General features: G+C 36.0%; 1 protein-coding gene across 9 annotated transcripts in view; it reads right to left on the reverse strand.

Annotated features, from left to right (window-relative positions):
• HMBOX1 (homeobox containing 1) overlaps positions 1-20,502 on the reverse strand; it is a 193,626-nt gene that overhangs the window by 101,191 nt on the left and 71,933 nt on the right. For all 9 annotated transcript variants that reach the window (XM_078445583.2, XM_078445582.2, XM_078445581.2 and 6 more), the window contains exons 2-3: positions 16,853-16,932; positions 471-947 (exon numbers count right to left, since the gene is read on the reverse strand). In XM_078445583.2, the coding sequence (XP_078301709.1) occupies positions 471-947; positions 16,853-16,875 (500 nt within the window). In that variant the 5' untranslated portion in view covers positions 16,876-16,932. The remainder of the gene's footprint in view (positions 1-470; positions 948-16,852; positions 16,933-20,502) is intronic.

Raw genomic sequence — 20,502 nt, forward strand, 5'->3', positions numbered from 1 at the left:
AAACCATGTCTATTCTTCGTAAGTACACTTTTTAAATACCAGGTCCTCAAAATTCTTTTGTTGTGGTATGTTAGAGTGAAAAATTAAGAGTGTATACATTTTGTATCATAAAATCATCTCTCTCAAAAATTCTAAGGATCAAAAAAAAAATTCTAAGGATCAGAATGTGTCTGTTAAAAATCCAGAAAATACAGATGTTAGCAATTAGAACTACAAAGAGAAGGCTAACTTCTGCTTTGGTAAACAGAATGTAAAAGGTTGATCAAGCAGCAAAGAGAAAGGGCTAAGGTAGAGAAGACAAAATCTGAATTATAATCATAAAATTAGAAATTTTTTTTCTTTCATCTCCAAGAGGAGGAGGGGGAAATCACAATTCTTAACAGGTAAGTAGCTGAAATACAGTATATTACTCAAAACCAATCTAAGAACACAGACATTCTGGGGACTCTTGAGTAAGCAGAATAACTAACCTCATTAACTCCTCCACTTTATCATCTACATCTAGGTCCTCTTCTGAGGCTTCAAAACTGTATGACCTCTGACCCATGCTGTTTGCATGGTAGCGAGTGGGTGACATCTTTCCATTGGATGTAGATAATCGCTCGTTATTCTCTCTCCCATTTTGATTGGTAGTGCAAGGCTGTGGGGAGGTATCATAACTGTTGCTAGGTGATGGGGACATTCCAGAATGCTGGGTCTGTGTGGAAGCTGTAGCTGTAGAGGAAGATGCTGGAACATTGTTGGTACTATTCCCATAAGAACTTCCTCCATAGCTGGACCTTCTTCCAAACTTGTCACTATGCTCTTGATCAAGACGGTCCAACGTTTCCAAGGCATGGAGAATTTCATGTTTAGTCATTCCAGTACGCCGAAGGCGCTGAAGCAGATCTATCTGCTCTATGGTAAATCTGGGTTCATCTGTATAGTGAGACATGGTTTCCAGCAAACTAAAAAAAAAAAAAGTTTATTTACAATACTACCAAAAAACGTATCATTATAGAGAATGCTCAGAAGATGCAAAATATTTCTACACCTTAATGAAAGTGATTAAGACATTACTATTATAAAAAATTACATTATATATTATAATAATCTCTCCATGCCAAAACATTATTGTCATGGCAAATGGATTGGTATAGTTACGGAGTTTATTAGCAGATGGACATTAGATATAACGTAAAACCCAATTTGGCATACAATTTACATTTTCTGCAATTTGGTAAATATTTGAAGCACAATTTCAGATATGGCATTAATACCAAAATAGCAGATTAGATACATATACTTTTAATCCTAGCTTATCTGATTACTTGCAGGTATTTTTTACCATCTCAAATTCAGTACTCTACATTAGAGTACTATTAATGAAAAGTTATTGAGAAAATAGTTTGTATTGTCTCGATTTACTAAATATCAGCAAAACTGACCTAGGAACTCTATTATCTTCATTTAGTGTAAACAAATGATTTGGTAAGGTAAGCCTAGGCAAATACTAGTAACTAGCAAAAATATTTAAATGGAAAAGAGAAGTACATTAAAAATCTCATTAAGCATTTCACCCACCACTTAGCAATTTCGTTTAGTATCTCATCTCTGTAATGCATTCTCTCTTAACAGTTATCCCAAGAAATTGATCTTTCATGGTTGTAGCCAAACTATTCATTTTTCTTAGAAAATTGCTTCCACATGGTTCCTTTAACTAACACAAGAAACTGTAGCACACCACAAAATGCCAGAGTCATAACAATATTAAGTTTAAGGAAATTATCAAACTTAAATATTCTCACTACTTGAATTTTTTTCTTAAAAAACCTGACTATCCTAATTTAAGATTTTTTTTAAGTGGTAATTTCTTCTATTTTTACTATTATAGTTCTAGTGCCAAATAGGATTCATGGCATACAGTAGGCTCTAGATAAGTGTTTGCTAATGGAAATAAACGTCAAGGAATTTTCTCAACCTTTACAGGTAAATATCTGTTCTGGGCCAGTTCTCCATAGCTGTTCAAAGTCTGTTTCTTCATCCCTCTCTACTGCAAATTTATTGAACATTCACTTCTCAGCAGGAATTGGGCAACAGTTTCATATAATGAAATTTCATCTAATCTTCAAAACAACCCTCTGTGGCAGAATTTTAAGATTTTATATTGACTGATTATTGGGGAAACTAAGGCTCAGATTGGTTCTGTACCTTGCAAAAAGTCTGATTAAGAGCAGAAAAAAGATTTAAACCTAGATCTTATTGACTCCAAAAGCATGTATGATTCCGTTTTCCAGTATATTGCAGAACTTACTGGAATCCTATGATCTGAGATATAGGCTATACTCTTTTAAGTCTCCAGTTAAAACCACTTAGATAAAATCACTCTACTGATGGACTAGGGGTTCTAGGAATAGTTTTTTGTTTTTTTTTAATCTTTGGTCCATCTGGAATTTGTATTTACTTAGTAAGTGTGAAAGGATTTCAGCTTTATTTTTTCCCAAATGCTTCACTGAGTAATATGTTTATTTTCCTCTAACCTGAAATACCACCTTTCTCATATGCAAAATATCCATACAAACCTGTATCTATCTTTGGATTCTCTATTTTATTCCATTGATTGTTTTGTCTTTCAAATCCTAAAAATAAGCAGACAGAAATCTAGACCTTTTATGTGAAATCACTCTAGTTTTAGAGACAGGCTAATTAAAAATAAAAACAAACATTTTGTGAACCAAAAATAACATGTTGCAAGCCATTTGTGGTCACAGGCTACAATGTCTTACACCTAAACATTATCTTCTGTTTTCTTCCAATACTCACTGTGACAAGCTATCCATGACAAAAGTCCTATTTTCATGATTACTGTATTGCCTAAGTTTTTTCCTCCAACATTTTATAATGAAAAATAATAAACATACAGAAAAATTAAAATAAATTTACAGTGAACACCCACATACTAACCATCTGAATTTTCTCATTAGCATTTTACTTACTTTATAACTATCCATTATATCCATTAACTATCCATTCCCTATGCATTCCCTATGCATTCATACCTACATTCATACCTACATTCATCTTTTTTTATGCATTTCAAATTCAGTTACAGACATCTGTACACTTCCTCCTAGACACTTCCACATGCATTTCATTAACTTGAGTTCAGTTATTTGTTCACGTTTTTCTTTTGAGGTAAAATTTACATAAAAGAAAATGCATAAATCTTATGTTTACCATTCTAAGAGTTTTGAGAAGTACATACTGTAAAAATGAAATACATAAAAAATAAAATAAAAATAATTTAAAAAGGGACACTTGGATGGCTCAGTCAGTTAAGCATCTGACTCTTAGTTTTGGCTCAGATCATAATCTCACAGTCTTGAGATCGAGCCCTGCATCAGGCTCCACACTGGGAATGAAACCTACTTGGAATTCTCTCTCCTCCTCTCCCTCTGCCCCTCCCTGACTTGTGAAAACATCTGCATGCTCTCTCCTTCTCTCTCTCTCTCTCTGTCTCTCTCTCTCTCTCTCTCTCTCTCTCTCTCACACACACACACAATCTGTGAAAATGTGTATGAAGATAAAGAATTTTACTACCACTCCAAGAAGTGCCCATTTCCAGTTAATCCTTGGCCCCTTCCTAGTTAATCCGGGACTGCTTCTCTCATAGGGAACCACTGCTCAAATTTTTCCCACCCCAGATTAGTTTTCCCTGTTCTAGAACTTGATATAAATGGAAGTTCTATGTACTCTTTTGTGTAATTTCTATGTACTTTTTTCACTCAGCATAAAGTTTTTGAGGTTGATCTACAACATTGTATCAGTAGTTTGTTCCTTTTTATTGTTGAGTAGTACTTCATTATGGGAATATACTACATGTTTATCCATTCTATTTTAGACACATGGACTGTTCCCAATCGTTAGCTACCTAAATACTGTGGCTATTACAATTGTACTTTACTACTTGTTAGCTTAATAAATGCCCCCCTGCCACATATATCATAAGCTGGTTGACAGAGAAGAGAAAATTTCACAACCAGAGTAACTCATTTACTTTTTTTCCTGACCAATTTCAAAAGAACAATACACCCTGCTTAACATAAATGATATATTATTAAAATGCTATGCAGTGTTGCTAATGTTCTATGCTCTATGCTAGTTAACATTACACTGTTATATTCACTGTGAATATCCATCAAGTTGTGACTATTGATAGGTGTATTTTTCAGTAGGTATATTATGCTTAAATAAAGTTTGTTGAATATCTATGTGAACATTTTCTGAGTGGCTTATAAGTACACTTAACACTCCACTTTCTGTTATAACCCTTAACCTTTTGTCTGCTCCATCCAGTGCTTAGTAATATATTAACCCCTAATCCTAGGAACTTCTCTTTAAAATTAGCTGCAAATGACATAAACAAATGGAAAAATATTCCATGCTCATGAATTATAAAAGCCAATATTGTTAAAATGTCCACACTATGCAAAGCAATCTACAGATTTAATGCAACCCCTATCAAATTACCAATAGCATTTTTCACAGAACTAGAGTAAATCATCATAAAATTTGTATGCAACCACAAAAGACCCAAATAGCCAAAACGATCTTAAAAAAGAAGAACAAAACTGGAGGTATCACAATCCCAGATTTCAAGACATACTACAAAGTACCTTGCTACAAGATTTCAAGATATACTACAAAGTACCATTACTACTACTAAAGTAGTAGTAATCAAAACAGTATGGTACTGGCACAAAAACAGACACGTAGATCAATAGAACAGAATGGAGAGCCCTGAAATAAACTCACGATTATATGGTCAACTAATCTTTGGCAAAATACCAAGACTAAGCAATGGGGAAAAAACATTCTTTTTAACAAATGGTATTGGGAAAACTGGACAGCTACATGCAAAAGAATAAAATTAGACCACTTTCTTATACCATACACAAAAATAAACTCAAGATGAATTAAGGACCTGTGAGACCTGAAACCATAAGACCTAGACAGAACAGAGCACAATAATTTCTCTGACAACATCTTTCTAGATAGACCCCTGGGACAAGGGAAACAAAAAGAAAAACTATTGAGACTACATCAAAATAAAAGGCTTCTTTCTGCACAGCAAAGGAAACAGCAAAACTAAAAGACAACCTAATAAATGGCAGAAGATACTTACAAATGACATATCTGATAAAAGGTTAGTATCCAAAATACATAAAGAATTGACCCATGTATTTGCTGTCTACAAGAGACCCATTTTCAACTTGAAGACACCTTCTAATTGAAAGTGAGGGGATGGAGAACCATCTATTATGCTACTGGTAGTCAAAAGAAAGCTGGATTAGCCATACTTATATCAGACAAACTAGATTTTAAACTAAAGGCTGTATCAAAATGTGAAGAAGGGCATTATATCATAATTATGGGGTCTCTCCATCAAGAAGAGCTAACAATTATAAATGTTTATGCATCCAATTCGGGAGTACCCAAATATATAAAACAATTAATCACAAACATAAGAAATCTTATTGGTAGGAATGTGGTAATTGCAGGAGACTTTAATACTCCACTTACAATGATGGACAGATCATCTAACAGAAAATCAATAAAGAAACCATGGCTCTGAATGATATACTGGACCAGATGCACTTCACAGATATATTCAGAACTTTTCATCCTAAAGCAGCAGAACACACATTCTTCTTGAGTGCACATGGAACATTCTCCAAGATAGATCACATGCTGGGTCACAAAAGAGCCCTCAATAAATATTGAAGAATTCAGATCATACTACGCACATTTTCAGATCACAATGCTATGAAACTTGAAATCAACCACAGGAAAAAGTCTGGGAAAACCTCCAAATGCATGGAGGTTAAAGAACACCTTACTAAAGAATGAATGGGTCAACCAGGCACTTAGAGAAGAAATTTAAAAATATATGGAAACAAATGAAAATGAAAACACAACAGTCTAAACCTTTTGGGATGCAGCAAAGCAAAGGCAGTCATAAGAGGAAAATACATTGTAATCCAGGCCTATCTCAAGAAACAAGAAAAATCCCAAATACAAAATCTAACAGAAAACCTAGAGGAACTCAAAGCAGAACAACAAAGAAACTCCAAGGCCAGCAGCCGAGCAGAAATAAACAATATAGAATCCAAGAAAAACAGATCAATGTAACTAAGAGCTGACTTTTTGAAAAAATAAACAAAATTGATAAGCTGCTAGCCAGACTTCTCAGAAAAAGAGGGAGGATCCAAATACATAAAATCATGAATGAAAATGGATTTATCAAAACCAATCCCTCAGAAATACAGTTATCAGAGAACACTATGAAAAATTATATGCCAACAAACTGGACAACCTGGAAGAAATGGACAAATTCCTAGACACCCACACACTACCAAAACTCAAATGGGAAGAATAGAAAATTTGAACAGACCCATAACTAGTGAAGAAATTGAATCAGTTATCAAAAATCTCCCAACAAATAAGAGTTCTGGGCCAGATGGCTTCCCGGGGGAATTCTACTAGATATTTAAAGCAGAGTTAATACCTATCCATCTCAAGCTGTTCCAAAAAATAGAAACGAAGGAAAACTTCTGGACTCATTCTATGAAGCCAGCATTACCTTGATACCCAAACCAGACAGAGACTCACCAAAAAGGAGACTTACAGGCCAATATCCCTGATGAACATGGATGCAAAAATTCTCAATAAGATACTAGCAAAATGAATTCAACAGCATATAAAAAGAATTATTCGCCATGATCAAGTGGGATTCATTCCTGGGCTGCAGGGCTGGTCCAATATTCACAAATCAATGTGATATATCACATTAATAAAAGAGAGGATAAGAACCATATGATCCTGCCAATAGATGCAGAAAAAGCATCTGACAAAATACAGCATCCTTTCTTAATAAACACCCACAATAAAGTTGGGATAGAAGGAACATACCTAAACATCATAAAAGCCATATATGAAAAGCCCACAGCTAATATCATCCTCAATGCGGAAAAATTGAGAACTCTCCCTGAGGTCAAGAACATGACAGGGATGTCCACTCTCATCACTATTGTTTAACATAGTGCTGGAAGTCCTAGTATCAGCAATCAGACAACAAAATGAAATAAAAGGCATCAAAATTGGCAAAGAAGAAGTCGAACTTTCACTTTTCACAGACGACATGATACTCTACCTGGAACACCTGAATGACTCCACCAAAAAGCTGTTAGGACTGATACGTGAATTCAGCAAAGCTGCAGGTACAAAATCAATGTACAGAAATTGATCACATTTCTTTACACCAATAATGAAGCAACAGAAAGAGAAATCAAGAAACTGATCCCATTTACAACTACACCAAGAACCATAAAATACCTACGAATAAACCTAACCAAAGATGTAAAAGATCTGTTTGCTGAAAACTACAGAAAGCTTATGAAGGAAACTGAAGAAGACACAAAGAAATGGAAAAACATTCCCTGCTCATGAATTAGAAGAATAAATATCATCACATGTCTATAGTACCCAAAGCAGTCTGCACATTCAATGCAATCCCAGTCAAAATTGCACCGGCATTCTCCTCAAAGCTAGAAAAAACAATCCTAAAATTTATATGGAACCAGAAAAGACCCTGAATAGCCAAAGTAATATTGAAAAAGAAAACCAAAGTGGCAGGCATCACAATCCCAGACTTCAGCCTCTACTACAAAGTTGTAATCATCAAGACAGTATGGTATTGGCACAAAAACAGACACTCAGATCAGTGGAATAGAATAGAGAACCCAGAATCGGATCCACAAATGTATGGCCAACTAATCTTTGACAAAGCAGGAAAGAATATCCAATGGAATAAAGACAGTCTCTTCAGCAAATGGTGCCGGGAAAACTGGATAGCAACATGCAGAAAAATGAACCTGGACCACTTTCTTACACCACACACAAAAATAAACTCAAAATGGAGGAAAGACCTACATGTGAGACAGGAAACCATCAAAACCCTAGGGGAGAAAGCAGGCAACAACCTCTTTGACCTCAGCCACAGCAATTTCTTGCTTGACACATCTCCAAAGACAAGGGAATTAAAAGCAAAAATGATCTATTGGGCTCTCATCAAGATAAAAAGCTTCTGCACAGCAAAGGAAACAATCAGCAAAACTAAAAGGGAACCAATGGAATGGAAGAAGATATTTGCAAATGACATATCAGATAAAGCGTTAGTATCCAAAACCTATAAAGAACTTACCAAACTCCACACCCAAAAAACAAATAATCCACTTAAGACATGAGAAGAAATGAACAGACACTTGCCAAAGACGACATCCAGATGGGCAACAGACACATGAAAAGATGTTCAACATCACTCATCATCAGGGAAATACAAATCAAAACCACACTGAGATACCACCTCACGCCAGTCAGAATGGCTAAAACGAACAACTCAGGAAACAACAGATGCTGGCAAGGATGTGGAGAAACGGAACCCTCTTGCACTGTTGATGGGAATGCAAACTGGTGCAGCTGCTCTGGAAAACAGTATGGAGGTTCCTCAAAAAATTAAAAATAGAGCTACCGTTACAACCAGCAATAGCACTACTAGGAATTTACCCATAGGATACAGGAGTGCTGATTCATAGGGGCACATGTACCCCAATGTTTATAGCAGCACTTTCAACAATAGTCAAATTATGGAGAGAGCCTAATTGTCCGTCAACTGATGAATGGATAAAGAAGATATGGTTTATATATACAATGGAATACTACTGGCAATGAGAAAGAATGAAATGATGCCATTTGCAGCAACACAGATAGAACTGGAAGGTATTATGGTGAATGAAATAAGTCAGTCAGAGAAGGACAGATATTATATGTTTTCACTCATATGTGGACCTTGAGAAACTTAACAGAAGACCATGGGAGAAGGGAAAGGGAAAAAAATATAGTTACAAACAGAGAGGGAAGGAGACAAGCCATAAGAAACTCTTAAATACAGAGAACAAACTGAGGGTTGATGGAGGGGTGGGAGAAAGGGGAAAATGGGTGATGGGCATGGAGGAGGGTACTTGTTGGGATGAGCACTGGGTGGGTGTTGTATGCAAACGGTTAACCATGGGAATCTACCCCAAAAACCAAGAGCACGCTTTACACACTGTATGTTAGCCAATTTGACGATAAATTATATTAACTATATATATATATATATAAAGAATTTATACAACACCAAAAAAACAAATAATCCAATTAACAAATGAGAAGACAAGAACATTTTTCTTTTTTTTACATTATGTAAAAGATTTATTATATGTCATAAAGGTAATATGTGTTATTTTATATATATTAACATTCAACTGTTTTTAACTATCATTTTTTCTCTGTTGTAAGTATTTTCTATGACAGTGACTTTGTTTTTATATTTTTAAATTTATTTTTTTAATTTACATCCAAGTTAGCTAGCATATAGTGCAACAATGATTTCAGGAATAGATTCCTTAGTGCCCCTTACCCATTTGGATCATCCCCATCCCACAATCCCTCCAGCAACCCTCTGTTTGTTCTCTATAGTTAAGAGTCTCTTATGTTTTGTCCCCCACCCTGTTTTTATATTATTTTTGCTTCCCTTCCCTTATGTTCATCTGTTCTGTATCTTAAAGTCCTCACATGAGGAAGTCCTATGATTATCTGACTAATTTTGCTTAGCATAATACCCTCTAGCTCCATTCACATAGTTGCAAATGGCAAGATTTCATTCTTTTTGATTCCCGAGTAATACACTATTGTATGTATGTATGTATGTATGCGTGGTATGTGTGTGTATATACATATACATACCACATCTTCTTTATCCATTCATCCATTGATGGACATTTGGGCTCTTTCTATACTTTGGCTATTGTTGATAGTGCTGCTATAAACACTGGGGTGCACATGTGCCCCTTTGAAACAGCATACCTGTATCTCTTGGATAAATACCTAGTAGTGCAATTGCTGAGTCATGGGGTAGTTCTATTTTTAGTTTTTTGAGGAACCTCCACACTGCTTTCCAGAGTGACTGCACCAGTTTGCATTCCCACCAGCAGTGAAAAAGAGATCCTCTTTCTCTGCATCCTCACCAACATCTGTTGTTGCCTGAGTTGTTAATGTTAGCCATTGTGACAGGTGTGTGAGGTGATATCTCATTGTGGTTTTGAGTTGTATTTCCCTGATGATGAGTGATGTTGAGCATTTTTTCATGTGTTGGTTGGCCATCTGGATGTCTTCTTTGGAAAAGTGTCTATTTGTGTCTTTTGCCCATTTTTTCACTGGATTGTTTTTTGGATGTTGAGTTTGATAAGTTCTTCATAGATTTTGGATACTAACCCTTTATCTGATAAGTTGTTTGCAAATACCGTCTCCCATTACATCGGTTGCCTTTTAGTTTTGCTGATTGTTTCCTTTGCTGTGCAGAAGCTTTTTATCTTGATGAGGTCCCGATAGTTCATTTTTGCTTTTGTTTCCCTTGCCTCCGGAGGTGGAGACTTTTTGAGTAAGAAGTTGTTGTAGCCAAGGTCGAAGAGGTTTTTGCCTGCTTTCTCCTCTAGGCTTTTGATGGCTTTCTGTCTTACAGTTAGGTCTTTCATCCGTTTTGAGTTTATTTTTATGTATGGTGTAAGAAAGTGGTCCAGGTTCATTTTTCTGCATGTTGCTGTCTGGTTTTCCCAGCACCACTTGCTGAAAAGACTGTCTTTTTTCCATTGGATATTCTTTCCTGCTTTGTCAAAGATTAGTTGGGCAAACGTTTGTGGGTCCATTTCTGGGTTCTCTATTCTGTTCCACTGATCCGGTTTTGTGCCAGTACCATACTTTCTTGATGATTACAGCTTTGTAATACAGCTTAAAGACTGGGATGGTGATGCCTCCTGCTTTGGTTTTCTTTTTCAAGATTGCTTTGGCTATTCAGGGTCTTTTCTGGTTCCATACAAATTTTAGGATTGTTTGTTCTGGCTCTGTGAAGAATGCTGGTGTTATTTTCATAGGTATTGCATTGAATATGTAGATTGCTTTGGGTAGTATTAACATTTTAACAATATTTGTTCTAACTATCTAGGAGCATGGAATATTTTTCCATTTATTTTTCGAACAGACATGTTTCTAAAGACATACTTGGGGCGCCTGGGTGGCTCAGTCGGTTAAGCGGCCAACTTTGGCTCAGGTCATGATCTCGCAGTCCATGAGTTCGAGCCCAGTGTCGGGCTCTGTGCTGACGGCTCAGAGCCTGGAGCCTGTTTCGGATTCTGTGTCTCCCTCTCTCTGACCCTCCCCCGTTCATGCTCTGTCTCTCTCTGTCTCAAAAATAAACGTTAAAAAAAAAAAAAAAGACATACAGATGGTCAACAGACACACGAAAAGATGGTCAACATCACTATCATCAGGGAAATGCCAATCAAAACTACAAGATCCCTAGGGGCACCTGTGTGGCTCAATCAGTTAAGCATCTGCATTAGGCTCAGGTCATGATCTCACGGTTCACGTGTTCAAGCCCCGCGTTGGGCTCTGTGCTGACAGCTTGGAGCCTGGAGCCTGCTTCAGATTCTGTGTCTCTCTGTCCCTCCCTCCCCCCCACCCACCCCCACCCCCCGCTGACACTCTGTCTCTCAAAAACTTAAAAAAAAAACAAAAAAAAACAACTACAAGATCTCACCTCACACCTGTCAGAATGACTAAAATCAAAACCACAAGAAACAAGAAGTGTTGGTGAGGATGTGGAGAAAAAGGAACCCTCATGCACTACTGGTGGGAATGCAAACTGGCGCAGCCACTGTGGAAAACAGTATGGAGGTTCGTCAAAAATTTAAAAATAGAACTACCCTATGATGCAGTAATTTTACTACTGGGTATTTACCCAAAGAAAACAAAAAACTATTTCAAAAAGATAGATGAGCCCCTATGTTTACTGCAGCATTATTTACAAGAGTCAACTTACAGAAGTGGCCCAAGTATCCACTGACAGATGAATGGATAAAAAAGATGTGGTATAGATATACAATGGAATATTATTCAGTCATAAAAATAATGAAATCTTGCCATTTGCAACAATATGGATAGAACTAGAGAGTACAATGCTAAGTGAAATAAGTCAGTCAGAGAAAGACAAATACATATGATTTCACTCATGTGGAATTTAAGGAAGAAAACAAGCGAGCAGAGAAAAAAGGGACAAAGCAAAAAACAAACTCTTAACTATAGAGAACAAACTGATGGTTACCAAGGGGAAGGCTGGTGAGGGATGGGTGAAATAGGCGAAGAGGATTAAGAGTAATCCTGTCATCAATTATCATGATGAGCACTGAGTATATAATTGTATCACTATATTGTACATCTGCAACTAATATAACACTGCATGTTAACTATACTGGAAATAAAATTAAAAATTAAATTAAAAAATAAAAGATTGACTGCCCAATCCCTTTAGTAATCCAAAAAACTGACCCCTTAATTTACTGATTTGATAGGCTGAGGTTTCCATACACCATTCTTTTCTCTTGTAAATAAAGTAGGCCTGTCCTTTGCTAACATCAGTCTTAATGCTTTCAAAATACTTCATAAACTGACCTTACTTAAAATTTTTTAAAATATTTTATTTATCTTTCAGAGAGAGAGAGAGAGAGAGAGAGAGAGAGAGACATTATGAGTGAGGGCGGGGCAGAGAGACAGAGGGAGACACAGAATCCGAAGAAGGCTCTAGGCTCTGAGCTGTCAGCACAGAGCCTGACAGGGCACGAACTTGTGAACTGCGAGATCATGACCTGAGCTGAAGTTGGACACTTAACTGACTGAACCACCCAGGTACCCCAAAACTGACCTTAATTTAAATTTTTTAATTTTTTAATTGAGAGACAGAGACAGAGACAGAGACAGAGACAGAGACAGAGTGCAAGCAGGGGAAGGGCAGAGAGAGAGGAGACACCCAATCTGAAGCAGGTTCCAGGCTCCAAGCTGTCAGCATGGAGCCTGAGGTGGGACTCAAACTCACAAACTGTGAGATCATGACCTGAGCCGAAGTCAGACACCCAACCGACTAAGCCACCCAGGTGCCCCCAAAACTGACCTTACTTAAATGAGACTTCAAGAACTGTTTTATTATATGGACCAAAAAAAAAAAAAAAAAAAAAAAAAAAAAAAAAAAAAATCAATCAATACAATAGTATCTCGGGGCGCCTGGGTGGCGCAGTCGGTTAAGCGGCCGACTTCAGCCAGGTCACGATCTCACGGTCCGTGAGTTCGAGCCCCGCGTCAGGCTCTGAGCCCCGCGTCAGGCGCTGGGCTGATGGCTCGGAGCCTGGAGCCTGTTTCCGATTCTGTGTCTCCCTCTCTCTCTGCCCCTCCCCCGTTCATGCTCTGTCTCTCTCTGTCCCAAAAATAAATAAAAAACGTTGGAAAAAAAAAATTAAAAAAAAAAAAAAAAAAGTATCTGTATATAATTCTTCAAACCTTTCTCTGTATGGAGCAGCAGTCTGTATGTTAGCATAAAACTAAAATAAATTTTATGTGAATTTAACCAATTACTGAAAAGAATCCATCCTAAAGCTTGTATTGGAAATATCAAAACTAACAATTCACACAGAATCTAAAACAATTTAGTATTTTAGGTAATTTCAGATTAACTGACTATGGGAAACACTTTTATCCCAAAAGCCATAAAAAGAGATAACAGCCAGAAAAGGAGATAATGTGTATTATTTTGTCTGCCTAGAATGCCTCACTGTTTCCAATCACAGGGGTAGGTACACAAGGAAGTCAAGTCTTGCTTTCATCAAAATATTTAGGTTAGACCAGCAGGAAGATGGACAGTCACTCTAACTGTGCTCAGTTGCAGGAAGACATTAGTTTGGTACATTCTTCACCTTGTGGAAGAAGCCACTTTGTAGCAGAATAAAGCAGACATAGCAGGAAATGCAGAGCAAAAGGGAAAGCTCTGCAGTGTTCATATTCTTTGTTCTAGCAATTCCTGAGACACTGCTATATCTCTGCTCTTACTGTATGTGATGTAAGAGCTTAAATTTCCTCCCAAAGTTTGTTTAAATTAGATGTTTGTGCCTTGCACCAAAAGAGGTCCCTAGTACAAAGATATACCTAATGTAAAAAGATCTACAATTGCTAGAATGGAAGGTATGATCACTATAGAGTAGAATAACAATGGCATGATGAGCAGGATCAAATCCTACATATAACACTGAAGGTACTATGTTTCACTGAGAAAATGCCAAGATTAGAAGTTTTCTTAGATATCAAGAATAGTATTTCAATGTGCATTAACAAAGGTACATTCTGTCATTTCTACACTTTGTTTCTTATAATTTACCTAAAGCACGTAATCCTGAAATTATGGCAGTAAATGACCTACAAAGTTCATCTATGTCCACAATACCAGCAATTATTTTATAAGCAGAAAAAAAGATAATGTGTAAAAACTGAATTAATTTTCTTCTGTAGCACAAATACTATTCACAGGATAAGGAGTATCTTTCACTTTAAATTACTAATCTGAATGCAGACTCAGGCCAACAATAATTGAAAATGATGTGAGAAGAATTTTGACACTGCAGTAACACAATGTTTAAAGCAGAAAAGAACAATTAAATTCAGGAATTATGGCTCAGTTCATAAACGGATACTCTAAAAGACGATACTGTATCAGACCATAATAGTAAACCTATTTTATAATAAATTTTATCCCTACTTGGATATGCACCTAAACCCTTCTTAGATAACCATGAAGTCCAGAACACTTTCTTAAACTAAATTCTACAGGGGCGCCTGAGTGGCTCAGTTGGTTAAATGTCCGACTTTGGCTCAGGTCATGATCTCACGGTCCGTGAGTTTGAGCTCTGCGTCAGGCTCTGTGCTGACAGCTCAGAGCCTGGAGCCTGTTTCGGATTCTGTGTCTCCCTCTCTCTCTGACCCTCCCCCGTTCATGCTCTGTCTCTCTCTGTCTCAAAAATAAATAAACGTTAAAAAAAAATATTTTTTAAAAAAACCTAAATTCTACAAACATACAAAGCAAAGAAGGTTAAACCATCCACAAATGATTAATCTTGAAATCACCTGTGCAAAAATGACATTACTACCTTGCTTGTAAAGCATTAACAGTTAATAAGATTTTATTAAATAACAGCATTTTCTTCAGTTTGATTCTGCTATCTTTTCATCTAGAATGAGTAAGCAAAATATGATCTAGTCATAAGTTACTTTTGTTTTGCATACATGGTATTTACCACATGATGATCTAACACATTCTAATCATAATATTCATCAACTAAAGATGTACTCAGGCCCTTCTTAGTATTTATGGCACATTAACTTCTTTCATAATTATTACCATCAAAGGAGTGGAAGTCTTAAAGTTTAAAAATGACAGGAAGTGAGAGTAAGTGAGAAATGAAGATTTACTGGGGATTGAGTATGTTAAGATGATTCTATAATTCAAACCAGTAGGAGAACTGACTAAAGCAAAACAATAAAAAAAGTATAAAAAAGTAGTATAAAAAAGACAACAGTATAAAAAAGTTCTTTCATATATAAAAAGACTTTGAGAGAAACAAAATTATATTTCACTGTGCCAATCACACTTTACAATAATTACTTTTAAATTATCATTAAGATGACATTTTTTATTGTAGCCACCTCATACATGTTTGGGGAAACAAATTCAAGTAAAAACATGCAAGTTTATAGAAGGAAATATAAACTAGGTATGGAATCAGAAATCTGGACACTATTTAGAGAAAAATCATTCATTCAACTAACATTTACTGAATATGCCCTATGTGTCAGACCTTATACAAGGAAGAAAGGATGCAACAAGGAACTAATCAGGCAAAAACTCCTCACCTCATGATGCTTACATTCTAATGGCTATTAAAAATAGCTATCAGCAATTATATCATTAAAAAAAAAAGGAAATTAAGTCCCAAAGCAATGCAGTGCCTTGCCATTTCCCAAAGACATAGCTATTTACCAAAAATTCAGGCTACAGTTTACATCACTTGGGCCTATTCCAGAGACTTTTCGATATGTGATAGAGTCAATGAGACAGGAAAAAACTTTAATGAAAAACCTAAATGATAAAGAAAATCTATGTTAATGTCTACTTACTGGATTAGAGAACTGTCAAACAAAACGGAAGGAATTTAATCGAAACATAGACTACACCAAATTTTAGAAAATACTTATGCTAAAGGCACTCTGCATTAGACTTCAAAGATCCACTTAATGAGCTAATAGATACTTTATCTTCTCTAATATCTGAAATTCCCGGAATACTTTTATTCAGAGGCCTATTTAATATGAACTAGTGGTTACAGTTCATATCCTAGCACAAAAAAAAAAAAAAAAAAAAAAACAAAACTCTCAACATAATACCACCATCTCAATTTGTATTTTTTGCCTGACTCCAAAGAAAGGCTACCAATGACATTAGCTAATAGACTTAACTACATTATCTCCAGTAGGTAAAGGAAAATGGCTAAGGTGCTTAGGAGTCTGCATACAAAGGCAGTGTTAAAGTAACATGCTTCCAATATTCTGCTTGTCACAAGGAATCGAATAGTAGCTAGCCATCTATTTTGGAAGTTTCTAGGCTATTAAACAGTTTGAAATAATTAGTAGAGTAGTTTCAAGTTGAAAATTAATGTCAGACTTCAAAGTTGAAAACAGAAGAGAAAGGTAATTTGAAAATTCATTCCTTTCCACATGATTATGAAAAAATTCTTTCAACTCTACAAATGACTGCTGTCATTTCTGGATCATAATCATAATGATTTCTTCACTTTATTAAAACAATTAAGAGATAAAATTAAGAAAAGGACTAGATACTTACACCACTGGAAAGGAACTGAGCATACTTTACATGAGGTGAATCAATATCCTTTCTAGAGATGATCAGCGTTATTTATCATTCTGTAGAATAAAGACAGAAAATTCAGAAATACTTGGTAATCAAATATTGAATAAAAATTTTAATTACATATCGTAAAGATATTAACAGTCAACATCAGGTAGCCACGTTTTAAAAATTATTTTGTAATTTTAAGTGAAACCTTGGTTTGAAGCAAAATTTTAAAAATAAAAAAATATTATTGATAGCTTTCAAAATTATTACCTTGGAAAAAGTAATGAAAATCATACCCCTGAAATTTAATCTGTTATCAGACATCACCCAGGGAAACATTTAAACTTGTGACGGAACATATATATTATTGTGACATTCAAGCCTTTGAAAAAAAAAATGTTTATTTTTGAGAGAGAGAGAGAGTGTGTGCACAGCAGGGAGGGGCAGATAGACACAGAATTTGAAGCAGGCTCCAGGCTCTGAGCTGTCAGTGAAGAGTCTGACGTGGGGCTCGAACCCTCGAACCCATGAACCCTGACATAATGACCTGAACTGAAGTTGGATGCTTAACTGACTAAGCCACCAGGCACCCCTCAAGACAACTTTTTGATAACAGTATCAGTGCATTTATGTAGAATCCTCTAAAGCAAAAAACCCATGATTGCAGCTAAAGGTTTTAACTGTGGAATAAATTCTGGGGTATACTTCCATGTATTTTAGTACTTATTTAACTACTAGCCAAATCTTGAGTGACTTAATTTCTCTAAGTCTAAATGTCTGCATCTATAAAACAGGGATGATTGATAACTACCTTGAAGAGCTATAGAAGTTAACACATTTTTTTAAATGGTGGTCATGAAGCACTTCACAAACTCTCAAGTCGCAGGGGCTACTACCAATTTAAAAAGGAGACTAATATGCATGTTGCTTTAGATTACTGAACACAATGTAAATTAATAGAGTGAGTTTAGTACTTCTATCTTCTGATTAGCATTTTACTGCTTTTATTCACCATTCAGACCCTTCGACCCCTTTCAATTTAGACATAGATTTTAACAAAAAATGAAATCTACTATTCATGGTTTAGAAGCTAAAGATCATGTATTACTGATTGGACTTATTAGCAGTTTCAAACCACAATCTAAAGAGGCAACAATTTCCATTAACTCAAAGTTAAGATTATAAATTACACGAAAGTTAAAAATGTTGATGTCAAAACTCTCACACTAAAATACACACATAGCACTGAATTATATTAAGCAAGACCAAAGTGTCTAAGAGTGACTAATGATATATGCGAAATGTACAGGGTAAAGTTAGAAACCTTTCATATTTGCATATCCTGAATTGTAGCTTTAATGAAGTTCCTGTTGTGGTTAATTTTCTTGCTGACTTAAAAAATACCTGTCCTAAAAAAAAATAGAAGTACAAAGAAAACCTACTGAAAATGCTGCTGATTGTAAAAATATCAAAACTAAGCCACAAAACTGATTAATGGTCAATATACACTTTTCATTCTTGCTCAAATCCAGTTAAAATATGTTAAATTCTGAGGCCCCTGGGTTACTCGGTCAAGTGTCTGACTTTGGCTCAGGTCATGATCTCACGGTTTCTGAGTTCAAGCCCCACGTCGGGCTCTGTGCTGACAGCTCAGAGCCTGGGGCCTGCTTCAGATTCTGTGTCTCCCTCTCTCTCTGCCCCTCCCCTGCTCGTTCTCTCTCTCTCTCAAATAAATAGACATTAAAAAAATACACTAAATACCTACTTGCCCTGAGATAGGCAGAAAATCATAACAGTAAGATAAGACCCCAGTAATGCAGGAGCATATTAAACTATAGGAGAAGGTCAAATAAAAATTATACACACACACACACCCCTACCTCTATAATAACATGCATAATATGATAAGACTAAAAATACAAGTTTTCTGAGAGTAACAATTTAGAGATTATTTTAGGCTACAGAGAACTGGGAAGACTTCTTAGAGTGAGATCTCAGCTGTTAGCTGAAGATTAGAATAAGACTTCCACCAAACCAAAGTGTGAAGAGAAGTGTGAGAATCCGTGGAGGAAAGATTTTGGGGAGAAGGAACAGTTAAAGGAGACTATGAGGTATGTTTAGGGATTAAATAGACCTTTATTGACGGCCTTTTACATGTATACGTGAGGAATATACAGACTAGAAAGGGAATCCTTCCACAATCTTCAGAGGGCTGGCAAATGCCTCACAACAATCCTGACTGACCTTTATTATGCAAGTATGAGGACCACGGTACAACTGAATCAGACAATCTCAGAAGTAAATCACCAAAGACTGTCATTTCACAAGTGAGGAAACTGATATAAAGTTACTGATACAGACTTGTGTAACTGCAAATCACTGCGTTTATGTCATTCATATTATAGATATAAATGTGTTTAAAATATTCAGTAGAACTAAAATATTCTAGGGGCACCTGGGTGGCTCAGTCGGTTAAACATCTCTCAGGTCATGATCTCACGGTTCATGAGTTCAAGCCCTGCATCAGGCTCCACACCGACAGTACAGAGCCTGCTTGGAATTCTCTCTCTCACCCTTTCTCTCTGCCCCTCCTCTGCTCGTGTGTTCTCTAAGTTAAAAAGAAAAAAATAAAATAAAATAAAATAAAATAAAATAAAATAAAATAAAATAAAATAAAATAAAATAAAATAAAATAAAATAAAATAAAATAAATAGAACTAAAACATTCTAAAAAAGCAAGCAAGTACGGTGCTATGAGTTCTCTACTTTCAGGCTCATTGTCACAAAGCCCCCTCTACATAGAAGACAGATTTTTTTACACCTTGTTTTAAAAATGAGTTTAATAATTAAATAAAGATGTATATTAAGATCATAGCCATTAGAAAGGGCACTATCAAAAAAAAAAAAAACAACAGAAAATAACAAGCACTGACAAAGATGTGGAGAAAATGAAACCTTCTTACGTTGCTGGTGAGAATGTAAAAATCGTGCAGCCACTATGGAAAACAGCATGGAGGTTTCTTAAAAAACTAAAAATAGAAATACCTTATGATTTAGTACTTCCACTACTGAGTATTTGCCCAAATAAAATAAAAAACAATAAATCAAAAATATATATGCACCCCTATGTTTATTACAGCATCATTTAGAATAGACAAAATATGGAAGCAACCTAAGTATCCACTGATAAATGAATGGATAAAGAAAATGTGGGGGCGCCTGGGTGGCGCAGTCGGTTAAGCGTCCGACTTCAGCCAGGTCACGATCTCGCGGTCCGTGAGTTCGAGCCCCGCGTCAGGCTCTGGGCTGATGGCTCGGAGCCTGGAGCCTGTTTCCGATTCTGTGTCTCCCTCTCTCTCTGCCCCTCCCCCGTTCATGCTCTGTCTCTCTCTGTCCCAAAAATAAAAAAAAAATAAATAAATAAATAAAAAAAAAAAAAGAAAATGTGGCATATACATACAATGCAATATTACTCAGCCATAAAAAAGAATGGAATCTTGCCATCTGAGAAAACATGGATTGACCCAGAGAGTCAGATAGGAGTCAGATTGAAAAAGACACATGCCATATGATTTCACTCACGTATGGAATCTAAAAAATAAGTGAACAAAGAATAATCAGAATCAGACCTATAAATA

The sequence above is a fragment of the Panthera onca genome, chromosome B1, assembly GCF_046562875.1.
Source record: "Panthera onca isolate mPanOnc1 chromosome B1, mPanOnc1 haplotype 2, whole genome shotgun sequence".
NCBI lineage: Eukaryota > Metazoa > Chordata > Mammalia > Carnivora > Felidae > Panthera > Panthera onca.